We start from the raw sequence: 15,387 nt of genomic DNA, 5'->3' as shown, positions 1-15,387 counted from the left end.
CTCCATAGCTGTATGGTGACCTAACCAGAAATACCTGGGACATGAGAACTGAGCATGATTTATAGTTAGAAACTGGCGGTTTTCTACCAGCTTCTACCAACACAATAGGGAACTGCAGACAAAAAATGAGAACAAGCTTTTTAAAGGGGGTATCCAACCCCTCTAATGTCCGGACACCTTGTACCCCATTCCCGGCACCCGCATCGCTTGTGATCCCCGCACGATCTCTGCTGCATCTCTCCATCCAAACATCCGGCAATGTGGGAGCAGTCAATTGCAGGCTGCGATGGGAACAAGCCTCCCTAGCATCACCTGCGATGTTGGCTTGCCCCGTCGCAACCTAGCGCCGGATGTTTTCATCCGCACGACTGGGAGATGCAACGGCGGCCGTGCGGGCATCATTAGAGACTCTGGTGCCGGAAAGCAGGGTAAGTATAATCTATATGAGGGGCCCAGACATTAGAAGGGGCATTTTAGGGGTTGGATAACCCCTTTAAGGTGGGTTTGCAGGACCTGAGTCTTGGAAAACCCCTTTAATGAAATTCTTTTCTTTGAGGCGGTTTCTTTTAACCACATCCCTCTGCACATGACTCTTGCTGGGGCTGCTGGGTTTTATGCTTTCAAATCCACAATGTTCAGTTTCATTTCCTATAGAGTTTCTATAAATATGGTGGTAAAGTCCCTTTTTACTGGCGTGCTGGTCCTGAATTCTGCAATTTGTGCAGTCGTATCTGTTGAATATACAGTGATCCCTCAAATTACAATATTAATTGGTTCCAGAGTGACCGTTGTAAGTGGAGTCCATAGCTACGGAAAACTAGTAATTGGTTCCAAAGCCCTAAAATGTCATCTTAATATATGAGAAATTTTGATTTAAATAAAATAATCAGATAAGACAGATAAAGCAGTTCCTTACATATAACAACCGGTAATGTATGCTGGAAGCTGTAATCCCGTTCTGTGATGAGGAAAGGAGCAGAGTGTGCGAGGAAAGTAAAATGGAACCACTGTTGCCTAATATCCAAAGGAGCAGCTCATCCTAGTACCGCCTGAGAGCCATACATAATGTGTAATACCGCACTGTACTGTACTGTAAAGAGGAGCAACTGGGATAGACTAGATATACAGGGGTTTTCCAGGGAAACGGTCATGTTGATTGGTTGGATCCGAGTCTGAGACATTGTATGGTGATGGCCCTAGGGTTGCACCGAGTATCGGATTTTCGATACTCATTTGATACTTTTCCACCCTGATCGATACAATACCGGAATTTTCTGTTTTCTGCCATATCGCATACAAAGGGTTAATTCCCACTGTTCAGGCCATCTCTGCGTCATCATTGAGGCTGGGTATGTGACATGGCCAGTATGTGTGTGTGTATATATATATATATATATATATGTGTGTAGAAATCACCCTCTTTCCCAATTTTACATTTTTTTTATTGTGTTTATATTTTATATTGTGTATCGCCAAGTCCCAAAAAGTCTGAACTATTAAAATATTGAAAAAAATATCTCCTATGCGGTGAACGTTGTGACAGGAAAAAAAATTATAAAAAATGTGCGATTAGCGATTTTTTTTTTTTTTTTTTTTTTTTTTTTTTTTTTTTTTTTTTTTTTTTTTTAGTCACCTTGTCCCCACAAAAAATAGGATAGGACTGTTCTATTAAGAGCCAGACGTTCCATAAAATGCAGCATGTGCGGGGCTTTTGTGTGTGTGGGGGGGGGGGGGGGTTTCCACCTGGTATTGGGTACCGCTGTGTGTGTGTGTGGGGGGGGGGGTGAGGGGTTTCCACCTGGTATTGGGTACCACAATACTTTTTTATGGTATCAAAATCGAATCAAAATTTTGGTATTGTGATAACCCTAGATGGCCCATGAGAAAAGTAAAAAAATATTGCCTCCTGAGGTCACTGTATCTTGTGGGACCACTGTATTAGAGCTTCTCCATCAGCATGCTGGGCTGTGTTGTCCACTAATATGACAGATAACAGAAACCCAAAGGACCCTGTAGGTGGGAGTCCGTCTAGAGACATTGCTGTCCGTCATTTGCTGTTTCTATGTCTCAGCAGAACAATGAAAATTATACCATATGTAGCTGAGACGTTAACAAGCCCTTATCTGTTAGGCCTCTTTCACACCGGCGTCCCGGATTTGCTCATGATGCGTCACGTGTGCATAGCAGGAAACCCGTGAGTGCGCACACAATTTCGGTCAGTTTTGACCGAACTAAAATGTGGATTGAGGGGTTAAAAAATAAAATTAACTCCCCTCATCCAATTGATTGTGCAGCCGGCATAGTCTTTTTTTCTTCTTCTTCTTTCAGGACCTGCTAAAGGACCTTTTGAAGTAATAGAAATCTTCTATCTTCATTTAGCAGGACCTGCGCTGACGTCGATGAGCGCGATTACGTCATAAAAGGGCCTTTGGCAGGTCCTGAAAGAAGACTATGCCAGCTGCGCGATCAGTTGGACGAGGGGCGATAATTTTATTTTATTCCCCCCCCCCCCCCCTCATTTTTGTACGCATTCTGTATTAAGAATGCTATTATTTTCCTTTATAACCATATTATAAGTGAAAATAATAAAATGAATAGCACACCTAACCTGAACTTCAGTGAAGAAGTCCAGGTTCCGGTCTGGGTACCACATTCAGTTTTTTTTCACACGCGTGCAAAACGCATTGCACTCGCGCAAAAAAATGGACATCAGAACGCAATCGCAGTCAAAACAATTGCATGCCTACTCGAGCAGTTTTCCGGGAATGCACACACGACGCATCAGGAGGTTCTGGATCCACCATTAAAGAGGACCTTTCACCAGAATTAAACTTCTAAAGTAACTATACAGGCATGTAGAGCGGTGCCCAGGGACCCCCCTGCACTTACTGTTATACCTGGGCGCTGCTCCGTTTTCCTGTAATTGCCTCCGGTATCTTTACAGTTAGGCTCCACCCAGGGGAACCTGCCGTCGGCTCATTCTCCCATGCTGTAGCGCTGGCCAATCGCAGCGCTCAGCTCATAGCCTGAGAGAGAGAAAAAAGCCTGTCGTCTTATGTGGCTTAAGGGTTTTTGGGCCCCTCAGGTGTGTGGGCCTGGTAGCGACTGCTACCTCTGCACCCCCTATAACTACGGCCCTGGGCAGCAGATATTGTATGCTCTGCCGCCCAGCATAAACAATTAATTTGCCCAATGAAAGAGCACTTTTCTTGTTCTTCTGGTGATTTACAGCACCTTTACACGGGCTGGTTATCGCGTACCAATGTTCGTTCCTGATAATTGACCTGACAGTTGTGCAGTATAAATTCACTTTGTTATTCTGTACTGCAAAATTGTATGAGTAGAGAGGGGGGAAGATTGTTAAAGGGGTTTTCCCATCTTGCTAATTCGTCCTCACCCGCAGCCAGCTCTGCTGTTCACTTCCTGGTTTCCTGCTTCTAAGGCTGGGCGGGCTTAGGCAGTTTGAGTGACGCCCTGCCACGCCTCTTTCTGACATCACACTCCTTGCTGTGCTCATTCATGTGTCTCCTATGGCAACCGCTTCTCTCCCGAATCCCTGGGCCGCTTGCGCAGAAGATAGATAGATATATAATTATCTAATTTTATTTTTTTTCCACCCAGCCGGCCGCTCATTGCAGTTCTGAGAGCTCGAACTGTTGGGCATGCGCAAAGATTATTTATTTAGTGCCGCGCAAGTGCGCTATGAGTCCCAGGCTATGAGCTGTGCGCAACAATTGGACAGCGCTGCAGCACGGGACAACCCTAATACAAAAACTCCGCCCAGTACAACAGAGGGAGCTGCAGACATCGGGGGTTCAGGGAAGGGGGGGGGGGGGCTAGGATGAATGCATCCATTGATAAACCTTGGTCTTATGTTCTGTACATTATGTACCGTTGTATGATGATCCTTACCAGATTTTATCATATGTTTTTGCTATTTAATGATTCTGTACTTTGGAATGGAAAAAGACAATGTATTGTTTTAACATGAGGTGCCTTTATTTGATCAATAAAAAAAGATTTGATAAAAAAAAAAAAGTATATTACCTGTGAGGGGGCTGTTGAAGAACTTGAATAACCCCTTTAACAGTGTCATCCACAGTGCCCTGCCCCTTCACTGCTGTAGGTCAGCTTTAAAGAAAATGGCTGGGTTGTTATGGATACCTGGTGTAAAACTGTGTATGTGGAGACTAAGAGCCTGCAAGCTTCTGATGCCTGATAAGGGTCATGTGACCAAGCTTCTATTAGCTAATGCATTTTTTTTTTGAATATCTCAGAAACTGTACGTCCTAGACAGCTGAGACCTGGTCTAAAACCTTCCCGGATACCTGGTGTACCTGTCTGCCAAAATTTGTGATTTTAAATGCGGATTCCTTTAGCGGACATGCATACATACACTCAGCTTTATATATTAGATATCATTGGCGTAGAAACTGTGCAGTCATACAGAAAGAACAGAAAAGGAGAGGGGAGAAGCAGTAGAGCCAGCAAATGAAACACTGAAAGAGTGGTCCGAGAGGTATGAAGAAAGCCAGGAGAGCAGTGTCCCTGAGGCTGATGGGGTGGAGCATACTGAGTAGGACTTGGTGGTCTACTGTGTCAGGGGCTGCAGGGAGGTCCAGGAGAATCATTAGGGAGTATCAGTTTCAAACCCAGAACCCCCGCTCTGCAACACAACAGTGCTAACCACTGAGCCAGCATGATACATGTATGATTGCTGGGACTCCAGAATCCCACTGCAGCAATCCATTGTGTCTGTAATTCCAATTTGCAGTTGAATGGAGTGGGGAGTGGCAGTATACAACTACGGTGAGGAGGAATGGGGGACTAGGGAACCCTCTTCTAGTGATCTTTGGGGGCTGCAGCAATCATTTTTCCCATTGTGTGGTTAGATGGTAAATGTTATTGGTGCAATAACCCCATTAAAGAAGGTCAGCGGTGTTTCCAAAAAGCTGTTTCAGTTACTTCATGAGGGATACATGTCAGGAGAGGTAACAGATCCTCTTTAATTATGTCCCTTGAGGTTAATTGTGCATTGGGTTGTCTGACATCAATAAACAATGAGCCATGGCTGGAAAGTGTCTAAAAAAACTGGAAAGTCCAGTTGTTCAGGCTCTGCGGCTCCCATTCCACACCTCTGCAGTCATGGGATATTGTCATGCGTCACCCCTGAGGCCAGCAGTGGTCCTGTGAGTAGGTGCGCAATGTCATCACTTCCAGTCTGGCAGGAACAGGAGACTAAATTATACTGAAATATACAAATTTAGAAGTTTACAGTACTACCTTCTCAAGACCCCAAAATAAGAAGGAAGTATTCTGGTGAAAGTTACAATAAAAGTAAATTACTGTTGGTCTGTACAATGAGAAACCCAAGAGGCCGCATGATGAAACTGATCCATGTGATCTGGTCCTTCTGTGAGGTTTTATAGATATATGTAATCGGTGAAGCATACAGGGCCTTATGAAAGTAGGTTTCCCCTCGGAGTACGGTAGACTACACTCCACTAAAACGGGTACTAAGAGTTTCTGCCACTTTGAATAGTTTCCTTTCAACTACTGGTTCTTTGCAAACTAAGGGGGTCATTTATTATTCTGGTGCAGGTTGCAGCACAAAGGTTACTTGTGCCTCAATCTGCGACTTTTCCCTGCTCACGCCAGCGCTAAAAAAACGTGAACGGGGAAGGGGGCGGGCCGGTAGCACGTCTCATTTACCACGCCTGTTTTGCGCATAGAAAATGGTCTAAATGTAAGACTGCTAGGAAGCTTTCTCACGTTTTTAAGTGACGGTGGATACGCCGAAGTTATGTAGAGGTCGGTCTTAATAAATGTGCCTCTTAGGGCTCTTTCACACTTGCGTTATTGTCTTCCTGCATAGAGTTCCGTCGTCGGGGCTCTATGCCGGAAGAAACCTGATCAGGATTATCCTAATACATTCTGAATGGAGTGAAATCCGTTCAGGATGTCTTCAGTAACGGAACGTTTTTTGGCCAGAGAAAATACCGCAGCATGCTGCACTTTTTGCTCCGGCCAAAAAAACTGAAGACTTGCCGGATCCGGAATGAATGCCCATTGAAAGGCATTGATCCGGATCCGGCCTTAAGCTAAACGTCGTTTCGGCGCATTGCCGGATAAGACGTTTAGCTTTTTTTAGAGTGGTTACCATGGCTGCCGGGACGCTAAAGTCCTGGCAGCCATGGTAAAGTGTAGCGGGGAGCGGTATACTTACCGTCCGTGCGGCTCCCGGGGCGCTCCAGAGTGACGTCAGGGCGCCCCAAGCGCATGGATGACGTGATCACATGGCACGTCATCCATGCGCATGGGGCGCTCTGACGTCACTCTGGAGCGCCCCTGGAGCCGCACGGATGGTAAGTATACCGCTCCCTCGATCCCCGCTCCTACTATGGCAACCAGGACTTTAATAGCGTCCTGGCTGCCATAGTAACACTGAAAGCATTTTGAAGACGGATCCGTCTTCAAATGCTTTCAGTACACTTGCGTTTTTCCGGATTCGGCGTGTAATTCCGGCAAGTGGAGTACACGCCGGATCCGGACAACGCAAGTGTGAAAGAGGCCTTAAGGGTCTATTTAGATGGTCAGGTTGCCCAGTATGAGTGCCAAGTCTGTGTGCTTATAGTATGTTATACCACATGTAACAATAATAATGTTTTTGTTTTGTTTTTGTACACGCATTGGTTTTTCTCCCTCTGATGTGACAGGAAGATGCCCGTTTACAGAAGGAAATGTGCTGACAACTATGATTTTGATCCGTGACAAGCGATTGAATTATGGTTTGTTGTTCAGTTGCTAGACATGATTTGAGTATGAAGAAAGCACAATAAGCACAGTACATCTAAGGCCGAATGCACACGGCCGTGAACGGTCCATGGTAACCCGGCCTGGAATCCAGCTGAGAGCAGGAGCGCACGGCGTCCTTGGTTGCTAGGACGCCGTACGCTGCATGCTGCCGCCGCACTACTTATGAACAGTGGCATGAGGGCTAAAAAGTAGCAAACTTTGGTGCATCTACAGCGTGCGACAACACTTCAACGTCAGACTAGTGCCGTCATAGTAAAAGCCCTCCTATGTTCTTTACCTCTTTCTAGCTGATTAAGTGAGAGGTTCGGGATATTAGAACCTGCGGAAGAGAGGATTGTTCAGTATCGTTTGGGTTATTAATAGGACCATAGTGGAAGAATAGGAGGTTCACGTGGACTGTCAAGACCTGCTGACCCACTTCCTACCTGGTAGGTGGTTGGGAGTCACCATTTGATGTATTGTGCTTCTAATATTGAATACGTGGTAGCCCAGATTTTTAGTATGAACTAGGGCTTTGTGGACTTTCCTACAGGATCTGGATTGGCTCCGTTTGGGGACAGAACTGTTGCTCAATGCTCACGGAACTCGTATATGATGTTTAGGGTGCAGTCACACGGTCAGGTTTCCTAATGGGGTTTTGAATGCCAAAATCAGGAGTGGATCACAAAAGGAGAAAAAGTATAAAGGACAGATACACTTCTCTTTTTGAATTCACTCCTGGCTTTGGCTTCCAAAATTGCATTAGGAAACCTAACTGTGTGGCCGTGCCCTGACACACTAGCTGATTGTGAACATACTTTTGGACAGTTATCGCCTGGTGTAAATGATCCTTAACCACTTAGGGATTGCTCAATAACCTAACGCCTGAGCACTTCCCTGTTATCTTTTCAGTAACCACGACTAATGTTTCTGTATGTCAGAGTGCTGTGAGCATTGCTGTAATATACTGCAGCTTTCAGAAGGAAGACTGAGCAGTATGACTCCTGCATTAACCGCTTAGATGCCACAGTTCATTGTGACTGTGGCATCCAAGTGGTTAGACAGAGGAAGAGGGGTCCCTCTGTCACTCCAGTGGTGTCCAGCAGTGCAATCAAGGGGTGCTGATACTAGTCACCACAGCAGGGGCTTAAAGGGAACCTGTCGCCATGAAAATTCAAAATAATCTGCAGGCAGCATGTTATAGAGTAGAAGGATCTGGCAGACTGATGTATAGTTTTATGGGAAAAGATTCAGTAAAACTTGTATTTCATTCATTTAAATCCCTGGTCATTCTGGTCTTTGAAGTCAAGGAGATGGTTCTATCAGTGACTGACAGCTAGCTCTGTATACATAGTCATAGAGGGAAGGATGTCAATCACTGATAGGACCGTCTCCCTCAAAGCCAAAATGAGCTGGGATATAAATGTATAAAATACAAGTTACACTGAATATTTTCCCATAAAACAATATATCAATCTGCTCAGCTCCTTCAGGTCGGACACCATGTTCAATGTGACAGGTTCCCAAAAGGCCTCAAGCCTGCCATGGCTATATGCCTATTAGGCTAGTTTCACACTAGCGGCAGGGGAGTCCTGCAGGCTGTTCCGGTGGGTGAACAGCCTGTCGGATCCGTCCTGCCGCTAGTTCACGTGAGCCCCCGGACTACCGCTCCTTCCCAATTGACTGTAATGGGGGCGGGGGCACAGTGAGGGGCAGACGGACTAAAAATACTGCTACCCCCAAAGTGGTTTTATTAAATGCATTTTCCAGCAAAAAAAGCACATACTGCTGAATGGACATAAAAATAAAAAAAAGTTGACTGAGGTGACGTCTGAACTATTTTTATTTTTTTTATTTTTTTTCATTAAGGTGGTTGTTCTTTGTAAGTTTCTAACTAGGCAAATGTAAGGGCTTTACAATGCACTTTAGCTGCAGTGGCTCCTTTCTAATGTTTCACTGAGGGTCACATGACCTGGGATGTCGGCTTCTCTCCCTGCTCTGATGATTTGTGCACAAGCCTGAATGCAGGTGTGTGTCTGTACACAAGGTCACTATGCTGGTCACGCCCCCCTGCACTGCGCTGCCCTCTCCCTGGATTCTTCAGGAAACTTTAACCCCTTCTGTAGCACAGACTCTGTGTCATCCTGCAGACACAGAGCTGACAGACTGGAGCAGTTCTGCAGAGCATTGCACAAGAACAGGTAGGGGGAGGATCATGTGTGTATCAGCAGTGTCATTGTACAGCTGGGACTTGTAGTCCTACACATACAACATGCTGCTGAGTAACCCAGCAGTCAGACATTTCACTAAGAGCAGCACTTGTATTCACTCCCTTTGCAGAGCAGGGGGAGGGGCGCAAATATTAATATTCATGAGAAAAACCTCAGACATTGTTATTGCAGGTAAACAAAGGGCAAGAAGAGAACTGGGGAAATGAGGAAATAGAATTTATTTTTATTTTTTTGCCTAAAACTTGCTTAGCTTAGTTATTACTGACATCAGATTTACAGATTTAAAGCTATGTTTTCTTCCATAACTCGGAAAAACCCTTTAAATGCACGATTATTGTACTAAGTAGTAAAACATCTCCTCGCTGCTGAACGCGAGACTGTAGACCAGTGGTGGTGAACCTATGGCACGGGTGCTAGAGGTGGCACTCAGAGCCCTCTCTGTGGGCACCCACGCCCTGGAAAGTCTACAGTGTACCAATGTGCCTTAGACTTTTTCTGCCATTCATCAGCGCAGGGCGCACTATGAACGGCACAGGCAGCGCACTGGAAGTAGGCAGGATATTATAGCTAAATGATAAAGTACATGGAAAATATACTATATTGGTATTCAGGTTACATTGCCGTGTTGGCACTTTGCAAGAAATATGTGGGCTTTGGGTTGCAGTTTGGGCACTCGGTCTCTAAAAGGTTCACCATCACTGCTGTAGACTGTTTCAGTAGAAAGTCTGAGCTCATCCACAGTCTTGCGCTCAGCAGCAAGGAGAAGCTGCACTTTGCTGAGTGCTTCTGACCCCTTCGTTCTAGGTATCGGTGGGGGTCTCAGAGCTGGGAACCCGGTAGGGCTGAAACGATTACTCTAATTGATTAGCTCGACACAAAAAAATACTCAATGAAATTTTTTTGCATCGATGATTCATTGTGCCATGTGACCACAGTGTGAGTGAAGAGTTTGCTATTACTCATGCTCCGAGGTCACCCGCCTGCCTGCACAGTGCTGCACTGGATCCTGACGTACACACATCATCAGGACATGGTGCACGTAAGCATGCACTATAACCTGATGCTGTGTGACGTCAGGTCCCAGTGCAGCAGGTGAAGAAGATGATGGAACATCTCTGGAGTGTCGGCATAACCCCTTCAGGAAAGGTAAGTATTTTAGATCACTGGTGCTGCAGGTGGGCACTGATGGCTGAGAGGGGGAGTGTGGGAACTGGTGGCACTGCTGGAGGAACTAATTACATTGGAGGGGGGAGTTGGGGCAGTGGGGGAGGAACTAATGGCACTGGAGGGGAAAATTTATTAGAGTACTCGATTAATTTGTAGAATACTTGATTACTAAAATAATCGATAGCTGCAGCCCTAGAACCCGGTGATCAACACTCCTGTTATGTCCCTTTTGACATATCATAAATAAATTTTTAAAAAAAATATTTTCTCTAATGAAAATAAATCTATAAGCTATATGTAACCTAAAAATGGTGCTACAGAAGAATACAATTCATTCTGTGAAAAGCTCTTATGTTAATAGAAAAAGTTGTCCCTCTGAATGTGGGGACTTAAAAAAATTTTAAAAAAAATCCTACAAAATATATTCTGTAATAAAGGGGATACACCCTCTGGTACTGAAGTGGTTAAGTTTGCTTCAAGTGGTCACATTTGTGTGTACCTGTAGGTTTATGTGATTGTCAGGAAATAATTAATTTTATGATTTTTAATATTTTGTATGTGTGTGTATGTATGTATGTATGTATGTATGTATATATATATGTATGTATATATATAATTTTTTTATTTTTTTTTTAAACAAATTATTATATTACATTTTATTTCTTTGTACCACAAAAGGACTTCTTAACATTATGTATTCATTATAACGCGTCCGAGTACCTATGTATTACAATAAATGACTCTGCATGTAAGGTCAACGGGTGTTCCTTAAGACTGTTAGCGTCCCCAACTAATCTCAGCACCACAGCCTCAATATATGTGCCCGATCACTGCAGTGTCCTTGCCTATGTTATTTGATGCCATCGCTAACCGCATGTGTTGCAGACCCACAGTTTGAGGTCTGCCACGCAGGCACAGCTATCCTGTGGTCAGGTGCATCAGGCCTATCTTTGTTGATGTGAAAAGGGAAGCCTGCATCCATAAATGGCGCATTGCATCCCTTTTAATGATCGGAAATTTTATATGTACATAAATTTGGATCAATTTAGAATACAAGAAATAAAATCATGGATACTTCAGGGGTTTTAATGGCTGGATGAATGGCTGCAGTCTCAATCTGTATTTTACTGCTTTTTAGGACACAATATGAGGATGCGGTTATTACATTCCATTTCCATCCTGATATCATAACCCATTGTGTGGCACGTGGACATGAACCCGCACCCTCGACGAATTCGTCTTAAGCCATGGTTGGTGGCACAGGTGGATAGTGGAAAATACCCAGGGTTACATTGGGAAGATCAGGACCACAAGCTGTTCCGTATCCCCTGGCGTCATGCGACTCGCCACATACCAACACACGATGATGAAAACACCATATTTAAGGTTTGTGCTGGATGATAAAAATTGGCTTTAATTAGAAGAACCAGATAACTACAACATTCACAGACTTTTAGGGTCATTTATCAAACTGGTGTAAAGAACTGGCTTAGTTGCCCATAGCAACCAAACAGATGCCATCTTTCATTTGTGACTGCTCGTGAAAGGTGGAATCTGGTTGCTATGGGCAACTAAGCCAGTTCTACTCTACACCAGTTTGATAAATTACCCCATTTGTGTTGCAATATCATATTAATGGCTTTATTCTTGAAGCTCATTCTTCTCCTTCATGGAACCTACAGAATTTAGAGGAAATAATAGAGATCTTGCCATGTTTTGTGTGGTATGGACCTGTAATAATCCCTGTGACAAAGCCAATAGCTTCCACTTCTCCTATAGAAGTTTCTGAATGTGGAATTGCGGAGAGATGTGGATGGCTTTCACAGCTTTAAAGGGTTTCCACCCCCACGTTTTGACCTAATTAGCTGTCAGACACTAGTGATCTGCTAGTGCAGTGTTGGCGAACCTATGGCACGGGTGCCAGAGGCAGCACTCGAAGCCCTCTCTGTGGGCACCCGCACCCTGGAAAAAGTCTATGGCACACTAATATGACTTAGATTTTTCCTGCCCTTCATCAGCGCAGGCCTCGCTATAAACAGCACAGGCAGCGCATTGAGTGTAGCAGGCTATTATAGCTAAATGATAGAGTACATGGAAGATATACTATGTTTGACTGTAGTATTCAAGTTAAATTACCGTGTTGGCACTTTGCGATAAATAAGTGGGCTTTCGGTTGACGTTTGGGCACTCAGTTTCTAAAAGGTTCACCATCACTGTGCTAGTGTCTGCTGTACCTAACCATGCTATTGTAATCCCTTTCTCTGCAGCGGTTACCCTAAAAAACGATGACAGCCTCCATCGCGGCCGAATTCTCGCGCCTGCGCTGTGTGCGCCTGTATTCGGCGCAGTGACTGTCGGACCGCTCACTGCGCCGGCATCTCCACTGCGCTTGCGCCGATGACGTCAGAGTGCTCCCTGGAACAAATGGCGCCCGGCCTCAAGCAGTGGAGATGCGCAGTGAATACAGACGCACACGGCGCAGGCGTGAGAATTCGGCCGCGATGGAGGCTGTCAATCTAGAGATGGGCGGGCTGGAGGGACGAGCTGGGCGGCAGACATGGCGAGTAGACGGAGCCTCTAGGTGCTGAAAAGACGCCCCCATAGCACCTAGAGGCTCATTTCCATAGCAATAAGCTTTTTTAGGGTAACCGCTGGAGAGAAAGGGATTACAATAGCATGGTTAGGTACAGCAGACACTAGCAGATCGCTAGTGTCTGACAGCTAATTTGGTCAAAATGTGGTGGTAGAAACCCTTTAAATAGATTTTCTCCCTTTTTGCTCATCCTATAAAGGCCTGGGCCGTGGAAACTGGAAAATACCAAGAGGGTAAGGATGAGCCAGACCCTGCAAAATGGAAGGCAAATCTGCGCTGTGCTCTGAACAAAAGCAGAGAATTCAAACTTCTGTATGATGGCACCAAAGAAACTCCCATGCAACCGTTCAAGATCTACCAGCTATGTGATCTCCCAGGACAAAGTGAAGGTACGGGTCCAATGTGCCATTCGCATACATTTTGTATTCCTTTCATTCCTGCTATGTGCATTTCTGTAACTACTCTGACAATGTTGTTTCCGCAGAGCCCTTGGCGGATGACAATGGATGTGATGAAGAGGAAGAGGTAACGGCCCCTATGTAGTTTACATGACATTGATAAATACATGCATTTTATATTCAGCACATATATGGAAGGTCAAGCTGTGGAGAGGCATAGCGTGGTTAGGGCAGCATGGCAGTTGTCTTTAGACTGTAAACTGCTACCACTGTTGTCCCTAATATGGCAGGAGACAACCCTGGCAATAGTAACATTGTTTATAAGGCCGAAAGAAGACATTTGTCCATCCAGTTCGGCCTGTTATCCTGCAAGTTGATTCAGAGGAAGGCAAAAAAAAAACTGAGGTAGAAGCCAATTTTCCCCACTTTAGGGGAATAAAAAAATTCCTTCCCGACTCCAATCTGGCAATCAGAATAACTCCCTGGATCAACGACCCCTCTCTAGAAGCTATAGCCTGTAATATTACGCTCCAGAAATACGTCCAGGCCCCTCTTGAATTCCTTTATTGTACTCACCATCACCACCTCCTCAGGCAGAGAGTTCCATAGTCTCACTGCTCTTACCGTAAAGAATCCTCTTCTATGTTTGTGTACAAACCTTCTTTCCTCCAGACGCAAAGGATGTCCCCTCGTCACAGTCCTGGGGATAAATAGATGATGGGAGAGATCTCTGTACTGACCCCTGATATATTTATTCATATTAATTAGATCTCCTCTCAGTCGTCTATTTTCTAAAGTGAATAGCCCTCATTTTAATAATCTTTCAGGGTACTGTAGTTGCCCCATTCCAGTTATTACTTTAGTTGCCCTCATCTGAACCCTCTCCAGCTCTGCTATGTCTGCCTTGTTCACTGGAGCCCAGAACTGTACACAGTACTCCATGTGTTGTCTGACTAGCGATTTGTAAAGTGGTAGGACTATGTTCTTATCACGGGCATCTGTGCCCCTTCTGATGCAAGCCATTATCTTATTGGCCTTGGCAGCAGCTGCCTGACACTGGTTTCTACAGCTTAGTTTGCTGTTTATTAAAATTCCTAGGTCCTTTTCCATGTCATAGATGTATATCTGAACAGGATCCACAATCCACTGCATCATCCTCTAGGCACAGACAAGTGGTGCAGAGTGACTCGCCTCCATATTGTAAGAAAATAGAATAGGGACAGAACTGCTGTCCACGTGCACAGGGCTGTGGTATGGGGCAGTCCGCATAGAAGCTGGTCTTGCATTGCAGGAGAGCTCCACGTCTGGATCAGTTTCCTTGCATTAGTTTGATTACTGTGTGTTACTAGAATACATTTATTCTGCAGGCTGCTTGTTCCAGGGTTGGCTGCAATATGTTCACATTTTTGCAAATTGTCCTCATTGTCACCATGTATATAAAATATATAGTGAAAGCTGTATTGGTTACTGATGTGTACTATTTCTACATTTTCAGATTGACCGCATATTCCCAATGCTGGACATTGGTGGTAAGTCCAGGAGTAAATGGGAATTAATATATCGGTGTTAGTTCATGTAAGTGCATACTAGGAAAGACAATTTAAAGGGAATCGGTCAGCTACAAATTGCGCCATCAACCATACCATCACATTTCTAAAGATGAGATTCTTAAAGGCAAACTCGTCACACCCTTTTCATTTGATTGACGGCCTTAAAATCGCATTTGAAAGTATACCAAAGGCCATCAATCAAATGCAAAGGGGTGGATAGGGGACGTGGTGAGCTTGACTTCAAGTGAGAAAGCCGCCGTCCCCTTGACTTTAAGTACCTCTTTTACATACAGCCTTCAGAGCAATTAAAGTCCTTTTTCAGCAATCATGTGCATTTGACATCTGAGACAAAAACATCTATAGAAACATGATGACAAAATCCTGGTTTCTCACAAGCGAGTGTCACGCCCCGGAATCGCAGCGTGGGTATAACACAGCTCCCGTCCTGAACCTCCAGCACTGCCAGGACCGCACAGCATTATATTGATTTATGATGCTATGTAACCCTCACAGTTCTGGAATGTATTGGATAGCACTGACAGTATGTAGATCAGTATAATGCTATGCGACCTCATCAGTGCTAGAAGTTCAGGATGGGTGCTGTGCTGCGAGTCCGAAGTGTGACACTCGCTTGTGTGAACTCGGCCTAAGGT

General features: G+C 44.7%; 1 protein-coding gene across 3 annotated transcripts in view; it reads left to right on the top strand.

Moving 5' to 3' along the window:
* The window catches only part of IRF5 (interferon regulatory factor 5), a 47,535-nt gene that overhangs the window by 15,739 nt on the left and 16,409 nt on the right, over positions 1-15,387 (top strand). The window contains exons 1-5 of one of the 3 annotated variants that reach the window (XM_044275900.1): positions 7,110-7,244; positions 11,332-11,579; positions 12,986-13,175; positions 13,271-13,311; positions 14,680-14,713. In XM_044275900.1, coding sequence (XP_044131835.1) covers positions 11,406-11,579; positions 12,986-13,175; positions 13,271-13,311; positions 14,680-14,713 — 439 coding nt within the window. In that variant the 5' untranslated portion in view covers positions 7,110-7,244; positions 11,332-11,405. Of the gene's footprint in view, positions 1-7,109; positions 7,245-10,044; positions 10,173-11,331; positions 11,580-12,985; positions 13,176-13,270; positions 13,312-14,679; positions 14,714-15,387 lie in introns of those variants that run through there. The other 2 variants (XM_044275901.1, XM_044275899.1) reach the window with 2 other exon arrangements.

Source organism: Bufo gargarizans, chromosome 1 (assembly GCF_014858855.1).
Source record: "Bufo gargarizans isolate SCDJY-AF-19 chromosome 1, ASM1485885v1, whole genome shotgun sequence".
Taxonomy (NCBI): domain Eukaryota; kingdom Metazoa; phylum Chordata; class Amphibia; order Anura; family Bufonidae; genus Bufo; species Bufo gargarizans.
The sequence above is the reverse complement of the archived record's forward strand: the minus strand, read 5'-3'. Positions and strand labels throughout refer to the sequence as shown.